The sequence below is a fragment of the Eptesicus fuscus genome, chromosome 4, assembly GCF_027574615.1.
Source record: "Eptesicus fuscus isolate TK198812 chromosome 4, DD_ASM_mEF_20220401, whole genome shotgun sequence".
Lineage (NCBI taxonomy): Eukaryota > Metazoa > Chordata > Mammalia > Chiroptera > Vespertilionidae > Eptesicus > Eptesicus fuscus.
In genome coordinates, this window is record NC_072476.1 from 112,486,609 (window position 1) to 112,502,554 (window position 15,946).

Genomic DNA, 15,946 nt, shown 5'->3' on the forward strand with positions numbered 1-15,946 from the left:
GTAAGCTGTGTTATGCTAACATCTGCTGGAGCTTAATACATTTTATATTAATTAGAGAATCTGAAGGGACATAACTGATTCAAAAATTACTCTTTGCAAATGAGCATACACATTATATATGAGATCACACCCACAGAAAACAAATGGAATCAAATATATTTCCTAGAATTACAAATAGTACCTTATTCTTTATTTGTCCCAAGTCCAGAATTTAAGGCGAAACTAAACCATGACAGTAGTTATGGCACCTGGAGTAACTGTGAACGCACGTGACGTGGAGACTTACTGAACACGAACTTCCCGGTATTAAACAGGAAGTTAGACATGAGCACCCAGTACACGACCATGGCTCCGACGAGCGACACCAGGGAGAACAGGAGGCTCGACCACTGCCCGAAGGCGCCGAAGTAGTGCCTGCAGACGTCAGGGAACTCCCAGGCCGAGGTGTCCACCGATGCTGCGAGGAAGAAGAGGAGGAGAGTAAAATCAGGGGTCAGTTCCACATTCCACATTCACCCTTTCTTTCCCCAGATTAACTCAGAATAGTTAGTAAAAGACGATGGTGTTACAGCAGCCCACAGTAGATCATAGTGAGAAATAACAGAAGTGAGAACAGAGCAAATGCATAAAAATAAATGTAGGTCAACGGAATGGCACAGATACTCTGAGAAACAGGTAACAGTGTAGTAACAGTTTGTCGTGAGGAAAAGCACGTGGTAAGCCCAGGCGGGACAAAATCATTAGTAAAGGAACAGAAGGCATCATGCTCAGATAATAACAAGGGAAACCGTTTTCTTGAGTCATACTTTATACCACACATGCCAACTTAAGCTTCACACAACTGAGTTAAGAATTGAAAAAAATCAGCCCAGCCGGCGTGGCTCCGTGGTAGAGCGTGACCCATGAACCAGGAGGTCACGGTTCGATTCCTGGTCAGGGCACAGGCCTGGGTTGCGGGCTTGACCTCCAGTAGGGGATGTGCAGGAGGCAGCGACCAATGATTCTCTCTCATCATTGATGTTTGTATCCCTCTCTCCCTCTCCCTCTCTTTGAAATCAATAAAAAAAAACCATTAAAAAATTTTAAAATTAAATTATAGAAAAGTTAGAAAACAGTGTAGAAACAGAACATGAAAGTTTATCCTTTTCCTACCAACTGAATTACAATGGAAAAGATGGGCAGATATAAACAAACCCGTATAATAAAAAAGCCATTCAAATACGGAATGGGGAAAAATTGACCAGAAATAATAGATAAAGGGCTAGTGGCTACATCATATGAAGAACTTGGCAGATCTACAAGAGCACCAAGGGACTTGTGGGTACAGGGGAAGGGCTACGAATAAGTAACACAATGAAGGGAAAACACACCACTGCTTAGGAGAGACGGAAAACAATTGGGCAATGCCGTCTGCTGACTCATACTTGCTAGGATTTAATAATGAGCGCCTGTTTAGGCCCGACGTTACTCGAACACAATCCAAGAAGGCATCGCCCTGATCCAGAATTTATGGAGATGAGTGGAGGAAATGTGTGGTACAATTTTTAGAGTTCGCTATAAGGACACATTGCTCCCATTTTTATGTTTCTCTAGTTATAATGTCTACTTTTAGGAGAGCCCAACATGTAGGTCTTTCGGTCGGGATAGGTCAAAGCAAGTCGCCGTTAACTGGAGAAGATCACAGATTTCTAAGGTTAGCTCCTGCAGAGGCCTCAGTTAGCAACAGGCCTTCCCCTGCTAAGGACTCTGACTCCACGGTGAGAGTGTTCCGCAGAGAACCCGCGGCCTCCTGACTGCCACGGGCGGCCGCTGTCAGCCCAGGGCCAGGATTTAGGCACCAAACAGGACGCACAGGCTGGCGGCTCCCTGCGCGGGACGCGCCGTGCACGCCCGCCGGTCCTCACTGAGCAGCGCTTACGTATCGTGGCTCGTGACCTCACCACCCGGTAGCAGCAGTAAAGGGTCAGCAGGCCCATCAGCAGGATGACGCACACCCCGGTCGTGAATCCCGCCTGTTCGAGATAAAACGCAGAACGGCACACACGTCACGTCAGAGCAAACACTGACGCCGCCCTAAGTGATCATGATAAAAACCTGGTAAGCAATTACCATAAAAACATCCCACTTCATGTAAATTAAGTATTATCATCTGCTCTGTTTTAAAAAATTGATGTAGATTTATTAAAACCGCTACCGCAAGACTCACTACACAAAAGAACAAGAATGCAGGCTAAAATTATGCTGAAAAATGACATTACCTGCTTGATGCCCCAAGGAATACTGAGTATCGAGGTCCCCATCATGGTATTCCAGATCATGAAGCTGAAACAGAGCGGCAGCGGGGAGGGGGCGTTACTCCGCAGACGCTTCCCTGGGACGGAGAGCCAGCAGCACCCCCGCCGACGGCAGGCCCACTCACATGGTCACGAGGCTGCTGTTCTTCCCGGACCCCTCGGAGCAGCTCTGGAGTTTGTAGGCGGAGCCCAGCGGGCTGTACACGTAGCGCTCCTCCGGCGCCGGGACCACGTGGTCTGGGGCAACCTGTGAAACGGACACGCAAACTCAGGGCCGGCAAACGCCACGCAGCGTGTCTCCTGCACGTCCGAGCGTCATGAGCCGACGACAGACACATCCCAATTAACACACACAAGTTCTCTCCACACACACTGAACATCTGCAGGAGCGAGCACCTGAGGACCGGCCACCACGAACTCTTCATCCGAAAGGAGGGGAGGCCCTGGCTACGCGGCCCCCACGCTCCTCTCCTCCGTTTCGGGGAGCGGAGAGGGGCCGGGGAGTCCGAGGTCAGGAGGCTCCGGTGGAGCCTGGCCTGCGCTGGGGGACTTCCAGAACGAGGTGGGCCCGGACTCTTAGTGAGGTGGTCGACCCGGGGGCAAGGGGGGGGGGGGCGGGGAGGAGCTCCCACTGTTAGGGACGCAGGAGTCGCCAGGGGAGAAGGAACACTGCGTGTAGGCCACTCAGACCCGTGGTGGCTGAAGGGAAGGGGGGCCAGTGCAGCTTAAGGAAAAGGCAACTGCAAGGATCCTTGAGGATGGAGACCAGAGGGAGGAGCCTGCAGAGGAGGAGGCAGAGAGGATGGACGGGGGCTCTCACCACAGAGCCCGCCCCCTCCGTCCACGTCCTCCCCACTCTGCCTCCCTCTTTCGCAGGAAAAGTAGCTTCCTGACAGGTTCCGCCCGTCCCCCCGAGAACAGTCCTTTGGAAACCGGGATTCTCCGAAAACGATGATGGATGAACACCTTCATTAAAAACGGTCGTATCAATTGCTAATTTTAGATCAACTGTGTATGTGCTTGGATACACCAGTCACCTCACAGCCCGGTCACAGAAGGGCTTCCCCCGGGGATGCATGCTCACCGAGTGTCCCGGCAAACGACACACAGCCAGCCCGGCCCGGCCCGGCCCGCCACGGCTGCCTCCACAGGCAGAGCCTGCAGGCGTCTGACCAGATCCGAGATGCTGGGCTCCTTCTGCTCCCAGAGGCTGACATAGTCCGGGCATGAAACCAGGACTCATCACCACCACGAATGGAAAGGCCTCGGGAGGAACAAGTGAAAAACTGGGGGGAAATCATCTCCTCCAGAATGTTCTGGAAGCCCCTCCTTCGGCTCCGCACAAGGTCGTAATGCCTCCCAGTGCTGAGCGTGAGCTCTCCACCGAGTGACCGCCCATCCCTGCCCCTCAGCGGGCTGCGGCATGCTGCTCCCTTCCCACGTTTGTGATTACTGAGAAAAAGCACTGTCTCTTCTCCCAGAACGCCTCCGTGGTTCTTTAAGTTTTGAAGTTTCTGAATATCTCAAATGTGCGACTGCTTATAGGCAACCAGTTACTTAAAACAAATATTTTTGATCCTAAACTAGCAATACAGATCTTAGGAGGTTAAGAGTCAGCCACCCCTGGCCCGTGGGCCCCGTGGCCTCCCCCTGGCGCCCCCAGCACAGGGGTGAGCAGCCTCTCCCACAACAAACCGCCCGCTGTTGTCAACACGGAGACGGTTTCGCGTGCCAGGCCCCGCAGGAATGAGCCCGCGGGAGGGAAGACGTGTACCAGTGAGCCACGGGCTGACTTCCCATGACGCCACCCTTGGAACGTGACCAGCGGAGCCCAAGCCCGGGAGCCGCCCGGCTGCTGCTCGCGTTCACCCGACTCGGCCCCAGGCGGTGGCGGCCTTACCAGCGCCTGGTCTGCGGGAGCCGCGAGCCGGCCGTAGTAGTGGATCCGCTTGCTCATGGCCGAGGCGCGGTCGCTGACCCTCTGCACCACGTCGCTCGCGCCGACGATGTTGGTGGGCTCCACGTGGAAAGGCCTGCGGAGGGAAGACGCCTGACAGAGAACATCCTGGAGGCAGAAGACGAGGGCGTCCTGCCCGCGTGGGGGACGGAGGCGCCGGGCCAGGCTCCCTCCCACGCGGGCAGGACGCGCACAAAGGGAGCCCTTTCCAGCCCAGCTCTGCCCACGACGCCCGGCCGCCGAGCTGCCTTTTAAACTGAAGACAGTCAGCGGCTGAGGAGACAGAACAAGGGGCTCCACGCCGTCGTTAGAGAGAACAGAGCAGCTGTCGGTTTCCAACCATCGGACTCAGACAGAGCCCGGCATTCTCTCTCAGAGCTGCCGGCCCTGAGTCAGAGGAACGGTGGACAGGAACGCCCCTCCTCCTCTGTGCTGGGTCACCCCGGGACCGGCAGCTCCTGCCACGTGGCCCGTGTGCCCAGGCTGCGTGACCCACCGTGCCTTGCGAGGCCGACCCCGGGGACCCCGGGGGGACGTCCAGACGCCAGCTCTCACGAGTGCCGAGCTCTGCTTTGCCTGGAATGCGGTGACACACCCGACTCGGCGAGCTCCTGCTCAGGCCCTGTCCCCAGAGCTCAGACTCTGCGTGTCAATCATCACTTCCGTCACTAACCCTCCGGGGCCTCCCTGAAACCCCCGCCCGCGCTCTATGCGTCCAGGGGTCCCCTTTCCCCAAGGAGGCCAGGCAGAGGCATGGAAGGAGCCCTCCTCTGCGGATGCCCAGGCCCCCGTGGCCCCACGGCCTGCACCCCACGCTGTCGGGAATGTGCCATTTCAGGAGGGAACACCAGGGCTTTGTCACTGGTTCCGTGCGACTTCCCTGCACGCTCGGCTCGGAAGGACGCTGACATGTACAGAAGAAGGGCCGTCATTTCTGAAGACACCGCCGAGCTGGCCTTGTGGGGGACACTTGGAGACCTAGTGACTAAAGTCTAATTTCTGCTGCTTGAGAGAAACGGCGGGAGAGATGTGAGACGCAGTCTTGTCTCTCTGGTTAGCACAGAATCTCCGAATCTCTATTGTTCATCCCCCACCAGAGCACTCGGATACGGAGGGTACGTTCTACTTTAACCCAACTCACACCTAGGAAGAGCCCTCACCAGCGCCAACGCGTGGATACGAGACCGCGGGACCTACTCTCTAAACTGGCAGAGAAGCGAAACGAGGCGAGTGGTTTCCATAAACCTCACGTGGACAGGAGGGGAATGAGGGTCAGAGGTGGAACACACCGGCCTGCTTACACAGCAGTAGCCTGAGAAAGCCACCCCCCTCACAGCGTCACGCTGTCTGCGTAATTCAGACCAGGACTGTGACACTCGCAGGACTAAGCAGCAATGTAAAAACATTATGTCTGCCCGGCTGGTGTGGCTCAGTGGTTGAGCGTCTACCCATGAACCAAGAGGTCGTTGGTTCAATTCCTGGTCAGGGCACACGCCCGGATTGGGGGCTCGATCCCTGGTAGGGGGCGTGCAGGAGACAGCCGATCAGTGATGTTTCCCTCTCAGGGATGTTTCTCTCTCTCACTCGCTTCCTCTCTCTCTAAAAGTCAAAAGAAACATTTAAAAGACCTATGTCCGGGAGACGTGTGACCATCCCTGGGAGCTCACGCCCTACAGGGCTCCCTGGTTCTGCAGCAACGACACCCCAAAGTTCAAGAGGATTACAGCTTCGGTGTCGCCTTAGAGCGGGGCCTGGGACCAGCCCTGGCGCACCAACGGGACCAAGGAGCGCGGCACTGACAGAGGGACAGGGACGTCCTCCTGCAGCCGCTGCTCTGAGCCGCGGTGTCAGGTCCGCCCTGGGCTGCTCGTGGCCAGCCGGCCGGCAGGCGGGCAGATGCTGGGGGCGCTGCCTCGCTGGCTGCCCGGCACCCACCGAGCTGCTGCCTGTACCCGCTCAGTGGGCTCCGGTATCTGAGCAAAACGACTCGGAAAGTTTTCCTTTTCCAACAGTTTTCATCGAGACGCTCTGTGCCTGTTCAAACAAATATTTGGGCATCTTTTCAAAACAGATTCTCAAAAATATACAACTTAGCATATTTTAACGGAATTATTAGAAACAGATGCTTAGAGCTTCATCTCACAGAGCAAATACAGAACTTGTATGTCTAAACTGAACTCTCGCTGGATCTGAACACACTTTTAAAATGAATCGTTCTGTCGGGAGAACACTGTTCGGAAGAAAGGACTTGAGACGCGGGCCTTCATTTGCCCCGTTTCACACGACGGCTTCCTCCCCACGTTCCTCCCCACCTGCACCGAGCCCGGCTGTCCCACCGCAAACAAGTTACGGAATTTCGCGTACAAGTCACATTCGTCTCGCATTCTATGTATGGCTGCGCTGCAGAAAAAATGCGTTTAACCTTCAGCAAGATTTACAAAATAGTTTAACTTATGACTCAAAATCCCACATTTTCATTTAATATCCTTGTAAACAAAGAAGCCTTATTTCCACCCAACGCCTTTCCCGGGTCCCACTGCTGAAATTCCTTAGACATTGTGGCTCTTACCTCTGCCTCCAGCCTCCCGCCCACCAGGCTGCCCCTCTGAAGTTTAGGAGGAAGCACGACCCGGGACGGGTCCCCTCGGGAGCAAGGCCCTGGGCTAAAACCGCCCTTCTCGCACACGGCCGACGCCCAGGCACCCAAGCACCTGCCGACGGGGCCGGGCGGTAAAGAAAAAAACCGAGAAGGGGATCAAGGATTCAAAAAATATCAGGCCAATAACCACGCACAAAACGGCCCACGTGCTCGCTGCTCCTGTGGGGGGCCGGCGGGTCTGCCAGCGGCTCTCAGGCGGCAGGAGAGAGCTGAGCAAGTGTAGTACCAGTCCCCGCTGCGGGGCGCCCTGGGACCCGGGCCTCCGCTGGTGCCCACAGGACATCCTGGCACGGAGCACGGCCCCGCACCTCAGCCCACGCTGTCCCCAGAGGCCCACTGCCCTCGGCTCCTGTTTCCACGACGGGTTCTCAAATCCATCTCCTTCCTGCAGGTTCACACCAGTCCTCGCGTGCACAGACCTGCCCGCAGCCACTGTGCGTGGGAACGGGGCGGCCCCACGGGGGGTGGGAATTGACCAGCGATTTCAGCAGACACTGGAGGAGATTGCTGAGTGAGACAGACGCGGAATTCACATGAGTCTGAACTACTGTGTGGCAGTTAAACGCTTTTCAAAAATAAAGGCATATTCAATTATTACCGATGACATTATAAAGTCAAAAGTTTTAACGCACTGTTAATAAGTAAAAGGTAATTTATCAAGGTCAATTATGACATCTTACAATTTTAAATGCGCATTTTCACGGTTCACGATGTACACAAGGACACATACATGATCTCAAGTGCACAGGCACTGCACCCTCTCGCCCGTCGCTGGGAGGGTGGCCTGACGCACAGCGAACGCCGACGCCGGTTCCTGACCTCAGAAGCCGGCGGCTGCTTCGCTGAGTCCGCACCTTCGTCCGTCACAGCGCGTGGACAAGAACTCCCTGATGGGGAATCTCCGGCCAGGACTCTGCACTAAGTAGACTTCTGCTAAGAATGAATTTCAAATTCTTTTAATCAAGCCATGCCTTCAAATTTTGGTTTTAAAAATATGTGTAAGTTGTGTTAATTCTACTGTCGTGAAAACAAACACTCTTCTCTGACGGCTACAAAGTGACGGGCAAGAGAAAGGCGAGGGTTTTGTGTTCTGTTCTTGCTCTCAGCCTAGCACAGTGATGGGCAACCTTTGGAGCTGGTGTGTCAAACTTCGCCAAAAAACGGAGCAGAACTCGGGTAGTGTGTCACTTTGAGGAAAAAACATTATTTCGCAAATGTTTCATCCTCAGGAGCAGCAAATGTTTCATCCTTGGCATGCGGCCGCCTCAGCGGCCGCGTGTCATCAGAAATGGCTACGCGTGTCAGTGCTGACACGCGTGTCATAGGTTCGCCATCACTGGCCTAGCATGAGGCTGAAAGGATAATGGAAACGCCAGGAACACGTGGGTCCAGTTCAGAAGCACTTGTAGGTAACACCCACCCGACAGGTCAGCACCGCGGACGTCGGCCCATCCGGGAGGCAGCGGCCCCACACCGTGGACGTCGGCCCATCCGGGAGGCAGCGGCCCCACACCGTGGACATCGGCCCATCCGGGAGGCAGCGGCCCCGCACCACGGACGCCGGCCCATCCGGGAGGCAGCGGCCCCACACCGTGGACATCGGCCCATCCGGGAGGCAGCGGCCCCACACCGTGGACATCGGCCCATCCGGGAGGCAGCGGCCCCGCACCGTGGACGTCGGCCCATCCGGGAGGCGGCCCCACACCGTGGACGTCGGCCCATCCGGGAGGCAGCGGCCCCGCACCGTGGACGTCGGCCCATCCGGGAGGCAGCGGCCCCGCACCGTGGACATCGGCCCATCCGGGAGGCAGCGGCCCCACACCGTGGACATCGGCCCATCCGGGAGGCAGCGGCCCCGCACCGTGGACATCGGCCCATCCGGGAGGCAGCGGCCCCGCACCGTGGACATCGGCCCATCCGGGAGGCAGCGGCCCCGCACCGTGGACGTCGGCCCATCCGGGAGGCAGCGGCCCCGCACCGTGGACATCGGCCCATCCGGGAGGCAGCGGCCCCACACCGTGGACGTCGGCCCATCCGGGAGGCAGCGGCCTGCACCGCGGACATCGGCCCATCCGGGAGGCAGCGGCCCTGCACCGCGGACGCCGGCCCATCCGGGAGGCAGCGGCCCCACACCATGGACATCGGCCCATCCGGGAGGCAGCGGCCCCACACCGTGGACGTCGGCCCATCCGGGAGGCAGCGGCCCCGCACCGTGGACGTCGGCCCATCCGGGAGGCAGCGGCCCCACACCGTGGACGTCGGCCCATCCGGGAGGCAGCGGCCCCGCACCGCGGACATCGGCCCATCCGGGAGGCAGCGGCCCCGCACCGTGGACGTCGGCCCATCCGGGAGGCAGCGGCCCTGCACCACGGACGCCGGCCCATCCGGGAGGCAGCCCCGCACGGGAAGTGACACTCAACAAAGAGAGGTCGGGATGTGGGAAAACTCCCCCGAGGGCACGTTCTCCAGGAGGCTCCTCCTTTTAGCCAGTGGACAGGATCGTCAAATAGATCGCAGGCCGTCTTATCTTAATTAAACACAGTCAGTTAAGATGACCAGCTCAATGTTTTGAAATAAAGAGCTTGTCTTAATTCTAAGAAAGGTCGGCTTCCGCCTGCAGTATCGTGCCAAGTATTACTCTCCTACGCAAATCTACTGAAGAATTTCTGGGAAAAAGTAGCATTTCAAGTTTCGTAACCTAACTATTCCCCATTTTTTTAAAAATTGCCAGGGAGAAGAACAAAGCCTGGCCAGCGTTTTAACTAAAACTTCCTTTCCTAAAAAAAACTGGAGAGGCAATGAAAAAGGTAAAGAATTCAGTAAGTCTGTGTAGACTAGAGATCAAAGTTACTTGTAATACATATATGATTCTTCCAATGAACACGAAAACTGCTTTCTTCACGATCTGACCCCAGTTACACAGACATGGAAGACACAAAAAATAAAACTTATCTGCTCTTTAAACGGACCCCAAAGAGAAAGAGCCCTTTCCTACGTCTTCCACCATAAGGCTGCCTTAGGAACCTTCCGGCAGCTCTCCGGCCGGGAGCGGGAGCGGGAGCGGGAGCGGGAGCGGGAGCGGGAGCGGGAGAAGTCTGCTTTGCCCCTGGGACACAGCGACACAGGTCACCAAAGGGCCCTGGGTGAGCTCGCCCTGCAGCCAGGGCCGACACTGCAGCGGCGGAGCGGCGTCCCTGTTGGCAGGACTCCGGTGACGGGCAGCCCCGTCCCAGGTTCACAGACCAGACAAGGAGGCCGGAGCGCAGCGGCCACCTGCCCGACAGCGGGGTCCCTGCAGCTCATGGTCACCAGCGACCAGTACTGGTCATGTGCCTGGTTTCTCACCTTCGATCCCTGTGATTTTTTAAATTTTCTTTTAGTTCCAGAATTCCATTTGCTTCTTTTTTTATCCAACAACCATTTTCCATGAATTTGGTTCTTGAGTCTATTTCTCGCCAGTGCCCAGTGCTCACCTTATGCTATAACGTCTATTTCCGGTCACTCCGCGCTCTGGGTTCCCTGCCGGTCTCGATTGCGCACCGTCCCCCCATTCCCCCGCCCCCCCTTCCTAAGCACGGGTCCCCCTCCTGCCTGCCGGCAGGTTTGCTCCTGGAACGTTAGCTCGTGGAAAGGAGTATGAGGAGCTGCCCGCCGAGGGCGATCCTGTTTTCACAGGGAGCGTTCACATTTGCTTTGGGAGCCAACCTGAGGTACTGGGCGAGTCTAGATTCCCTTCGCCCGGTTTTGGGGACGAGGCGAGTAACGCTGAGCTGGGTCCCGGCCATTCCACTGCCAGTTCGCGCGTCCTGAGCTCACAGGGCTTGTCTGGGGCCTGTCTCCCGCTGGCCTGCAGGCTGTCGGAGCTCAGGTTCCCAGCCTCGCGGGGTAAAGGCGTAAAGGGGCTGCAGGTCCCTGCGGAAGTGCGGGCCCCTCTCCGACCCCGGGCTCACTGTCCCTCTCGGTCTTACCAGCCCCGTGGCTCTGAGCCGGCTCAGAACAGGCCCGGCCAGGTGAGCAGGCGACTGTTCTGAGCTAAAGGCGCTAAAGGCATCCGAGCCCCCGGCGCCCGGAGGGCTCTGAGGGAGGGGCCTCGCTCCCACCGGGTCAGCCCCAGGGATGACTTTCCTGGCAGAGCAGGTATCTCATCAGGGAGCACCTGGCTCCCCTCCCAGGCCCCCCTCCCAGGCCCCAGGCGCGGGACCTGTCCCCAGCTCCGGTCAGCTGTGCCTCAAGGTGACTTCCTGTCTCCGGCCTCTCCTGGATGTGGGGTCTGCCTCTCATGTGGGTGAGGCTCCCACACATGCGTCTGTCATGAAATGGGGTCACTTTCTCGTGTTCATCTCTCAGGAAGATCTAATTACCGGGCCAGCAGGCAGACACCAGAGGGGAGAGGGAGGGTCTCCCTCCCCACAGCCAGCTCTCCACCCTCTTCCTCCCAACCACACACACTGCTCCCGGGCCGACGAGCACCAGGCCAGCGCGGCCAGGATCCCTCCGAACTCAGGCTTCTCCAAATACTGCGAATGAGGAAGCGGAGGGGGAAGAAAATAAACCACAGCTGCTTTGTGGGCAAAACAGAAACAAACAGAATCAGACAACACAGGCAGCCGGCGGGCAGATGGGGTGCGAGGGGCAGGGAGCAGACATCTGGGGAGAGGAGGGAGGTATGGGAGGATCCGAGAGGACAGGTTCTTCGGAGCAGAGCTCAGATCCCACTCGGTTGTCACATCTCCGTATTAAAGCCTCTCGAACCCGGGCCAGGCTGTCCCCTGGAGCCTTTAGCAAAAGGAGTGACACGGGAAGGTAACGGGAAACGGGGAGACGAGAGTGGGAGGAGCAGCTGCAGAGAGGCGTCCACAGGGCAGGGCAGGAGCCCCAAAGCCGAGGCTCCGGGGGTGGGGGGTGGGGGCCTGGGGAATGGGAGAAGGAGTTGGAGAAAACGGAAAAGGGAAGCTCGCAAACCACCCAGCAGGCCCGTCCCAGCGGTGTTGCCCGCAGCAGGGCCGCCCAGAGCCGGGAAGGCACGAGGCGGTCCCAACACCAGCTCGGCGGCCACCAAAGGCCTGGAGACCGGACAGCCTGAGCCCTCTCCCGGGGCTCCGCCACCCGGCAGCGCTGTCTGACCTTCCTGCGAGCCTCCCCGCCCCACTCCTCACTCGCCCAAACCAGGGAGGCGCTGGGCAGGCGGCGCCCGCAGAGCGAGAGGGACTGGGTTTGCAGACGCCCCCAGGGCCCAGGCGATGCTGCGGCGCCTCCCGCAGGGACCGGCCCCTCAGAGGTGTGTGGCGGGCTCCCGCCCAGGTGTGCAAGCGCCTCAGTGATGTGCGTGGCGGGCGGCAGGGCGGCAGGACCCGCTCCGCCACAAAGGGAGGGAGGGGGTGGCCACCAGCCACCAGCTCAGCAGCAGGTGCTGTTCCCGACATTCGACATTCTTCGGTTAAAACAACAAGCAGGCCCCACAGGACGGCCTGTGGCGGCGTTTCCCCGCCCAGGAGGCCGCCCTGCCCGTCAGCCTGGAATCGCCGGCCCCGGGGAGGCCCCCGCCTGCCAGAGCCCGGCCTTCCCTGAGGGCGCCCTCCTGGCTGCAGTCATTTGGGTCCTGACAACGACCCCCTCACGTGTCCCTCCTGAGGACAAACCCTCCCGTTGGGCACAGCTCCTCGAGGCCCTTCCAGGGGCGCCGGAGGCTGCGGCCACGGGGCTCTGGTAAAGCCAGTCAGTTAGCGCCGCATTCCACTCGGCGGGACGCTGTCCTTTAGCAGCTCGACAGCTTCCCAAATGCAGTGCTGGTCAGGCGATTCCAGGAGCAGGAGGGCAGGGGAGGGGGAGGGCGTGTTGTTTTAACTGTTTGGTACGATGGCAACGCGCTACTTCAAATTCATCATTTCACAGATACGTGAAGATGAGGCTAAAGTGACCCTAACTTTTAAAGGTCAGTAACTAACAAATACAAGAAATTCTACTATGGTCCGGGCGGCCGTGGGAGGGCCCCAGGCAGAGGGTCACTCAGAAATGACGCGAGTTCTCGAAACAGCTGCCTGAGCTGGTTCTTCTAACGGGAGATACATCCCCTGGGGTGTCTGACTTATTTACGTACGTAAAGTGAAGTCGCTCATGTTTCCATAGAAATAACGACGTTTTAAGGTACTCGCGCATTTTTTTCGTCAGACAGCGTTTTCAACATAAATCGTTTCATAGGCAAATTAGCATTCAATGCTGCTACGTCCGTACGGATATTTGCCTTCCTGAACCCACGCTTACCCAGGTGGCTATGCCGTGATGGTCAGCCGCCGCCCTCTCCTTCTGTCAAGGTTCATTACAGAAAACAGATTTCCGTGTCATCTCCAGGGTCCAACCCATCCTCTCGCCTCCCGCCACGCCCTGCCGTGGAATGTGGGGTGACGCCCTGCATTCTAGTGTCACAGAGTCCATCACTCACCATGGAACTCAGAGCCGGGTTCTCCGCCTTCCTCACACCGCGGCCCTTAACACAGCTCCTCATGCTGTGGTGACCCCCGGCCATAACATCATTGTCGTTGCTACTTCATAACTGTAGTTTTGCTACTGTTATGAATCGTTATGTAAATATCTGTGTTTCCCGATGGTCTTAGGCGACCCTGCTAGTGGTTCTCAACCTGTGGGTTGCGACTCAGGGTGACCGCGTTGAAGTAGCAACGAAAATAGTTTTATGGTTGGGGGTTACCCAACATGAGGGTCGAGGCATTAGGAAGGTTGAGAACCACTGGTTTAGAGGCTTCAGAGAAATCCCCAGCATCGCCTCAGCGTCCCTCCTTATTGTCCTCCCTGCCGTGGGAATATACCAATGACAGTGACAAGATCCGCGATCTCCCATCACGGCCGCCTTACATGCCGCTGGTAAATGCCTCATGCGATAACCTGCACACTGCCATCTCTAGCTGCAAGGAAGACAAACACTTAAGCACCATCACGTGCCATATAACGACGCTGTGGACAGCGACGGATGGCGTAGGTGACGATGGTCCCCAAAGGTTATGACGGAGCTGAAAGGTTCCGCTCGCCTAGTGGCATCGTAGCCAGCATGTGATCATAGCACAACACGTTAGCATCGCCCGCAGTGCTCGGCCCGGGACACGCTGGCCAGGCTGCACCAGACAGCCTGGGCATGCCGGGGCTGGACCGTCCAGGCGTGCGCAAGGGCCTCTGTGACGTGTGCACGACGCACTTCTCAGGAGCCATCCCGGTCGTTAAGCGACGCGTGCCTGTCTCTGGAACACAGGAAGGGGATATGGAGACTGGCTCACCCCCTCCCCCCCTCCGGGACTGTAACGACTGCGACCCTTAACAAAATCAGGCTCTGCGGGCAGGGACCAGGTGAGCTTGCTGAGCTCATCTGATGCGTCTGCCGACCCCCCCTCGGCTCTCAGCCTCTCTAGGCCGCCACGCTTCCGCTCCCGCCTGACCCTGCAGAGTCCCGTACACACGGGGCTACGTGTACTTTATCCACTTCCTTCTCACCAAACGGCGGTGGTCTGCACACACCGCCCTGCACTCCCCTTCGGTCACCTAACAGAAGAAGTTGAGGACTCGTTCTACTTTGATACGTAATAAAGCCACTTCCTTCTTTCTAGTGGGTAACAGGATTCCACTGTGTCAGCCCGACACACAAGGCCCTTCTGGTCGTTTTCAGTCTTTGGCTCTTATACCAATACCCGCTGAACAGCCGTGCGCATGCGTGAGTTGGCACTGAGCACGAGTGCTGGGAAGGAAACTGCCTGGCACCCAGCGCAGTGACAGCCGCACCCCCGGCCGTCGGGGGCAGCCTGCGGCTCCTGGACGAAGCCTGACCAGCACGTTACCGGGCCGAGCACTTTAAACGTTCGAATTGGCTGCTGGCCATTTGGGGGGAATCACATTAAAGTTACGGGTTAAACGTGAAGAGCGGGACGTCCCATTTCAGTCTTCCCACTGACAGCCGAAAAGGCCTTCCGTTCCACGTCACAGTTTCCTCACTCTCGCACACACGTAAACATTTCTCAGCCATGGCTGCAGCGCACGATCCAGGACTTCTGTCGGCCTCTGGGAGCCAGTAATTACTGCTGGTGGCATGACAGACAAGTGTCAACCCCGGTCACGTCAGTCACCAATATACGTGAGGACCATTTAAGGAAGAAGTATGAGCCCTGGTGTTGTTAGATAACCTTTGGTGACACCTCCTGGGAAGATCAGGAAAGTGCAAGCTTCAAAACCACAGGTGTCAGTGATTTGGGAGAAAATTCTTGCAAGAAATGCTACATTATCAACGCTCTTAATGGTACAAAGAACCATTTTGTATGGAGCGGGTGGGGTGGGGAGGACACCGATTTCGATGACTCCAAAAAGTGATTTGGAAGAATCGTTCCAAATGAGGAGAATCAGAATAGTAATATCTTAGCTGATATACTCTTTAGATTTTCCTTTTTATAGTTACACAAAAGATATGAACAGGATAAAGTGCCAAATAAGTCCAAGAGTTCCTTCAGTAAATAAAAAACAAAACAACACAAAACTAAGCCTAAGAGAATATTGCATCAAAAGTACTGGCCACAGCTTATCACAGATTCTAAGTTGCACTGTGTGTGTGTATAGCATCGTAGCCATCATGCTATCACATATACACACACACAGTGTATATATATGTATACACACACACAGTGCAACTTAGAATCAGCATCTCAGATTTGAAGAAATCCTCAAATCTTTAGGTCCCTCAGTAGTATTTCAAAGTTTCTCTCGTATTGATTTTGCATGTTCTTAAGGCTATTCCTATGTACGTTATCTCTTCTTCCATTACATTTTTTCATCAGAATGCTATTTATTTTTTCCTATTTAATAAATAGCCACCTGACTGAATTCTCTTACTATTTATAACAAATTTTCAGGGCATTCTTTTGGGTTTCCCAAGAATGCAATGAAATAAGTTTAAACTGAAATCTTAAACTAATGTGCTGGAATTTAAGCCCCATGAAGGTCAGGATTGTGTGTTACTTTCAGTGTTCTATGCTCAGCACCTAGCAT

At 56.4% G+C, this 15,946-nt stretch overlaps 1 protein-coding gene across 5 annotated transcripts in view; it reads right to left on the bottom strand.

Annotated features, from left to right (window-relative positions):
* Positions 1 to 15,946, bottom strand: part of SLC38A9 (solute carrier family 38 member 9) — a 39,074-nt gene that overhangs the window by 19,893 nt on the left and 3,235 nt on the right. For all 5 annotated transcript variants that reach the window (XM_054715360.1, XM_028137137.2, XM_054715358.1 and 2 more), the window contains 5 exons: positions 4,195 to 4,327; positions 2,420 to 2,541; positions 2,259 to 2,322; positions 1,919 to 2,012; positions 287 to 457 (listed from right to left, as the gene is read on the bottom strand). In XM_054715360.1, the coding sequence (XP_054571335.1) occupies positions 287 to 457; positions 1,919 to 2,012; positions 2,259 to 2,322; positions 2,420 to 2,541; positions 4,195 to 4,327 (584 nt within the window). The remainder of the gene's footprint in view (positions 1 to 286; positions 458 to 1,918; positions 2,013 to 2,258; positions 2,323 to 2,419; positions 2,542 to 4,194; positions 4,328 to 15,946) is intronic.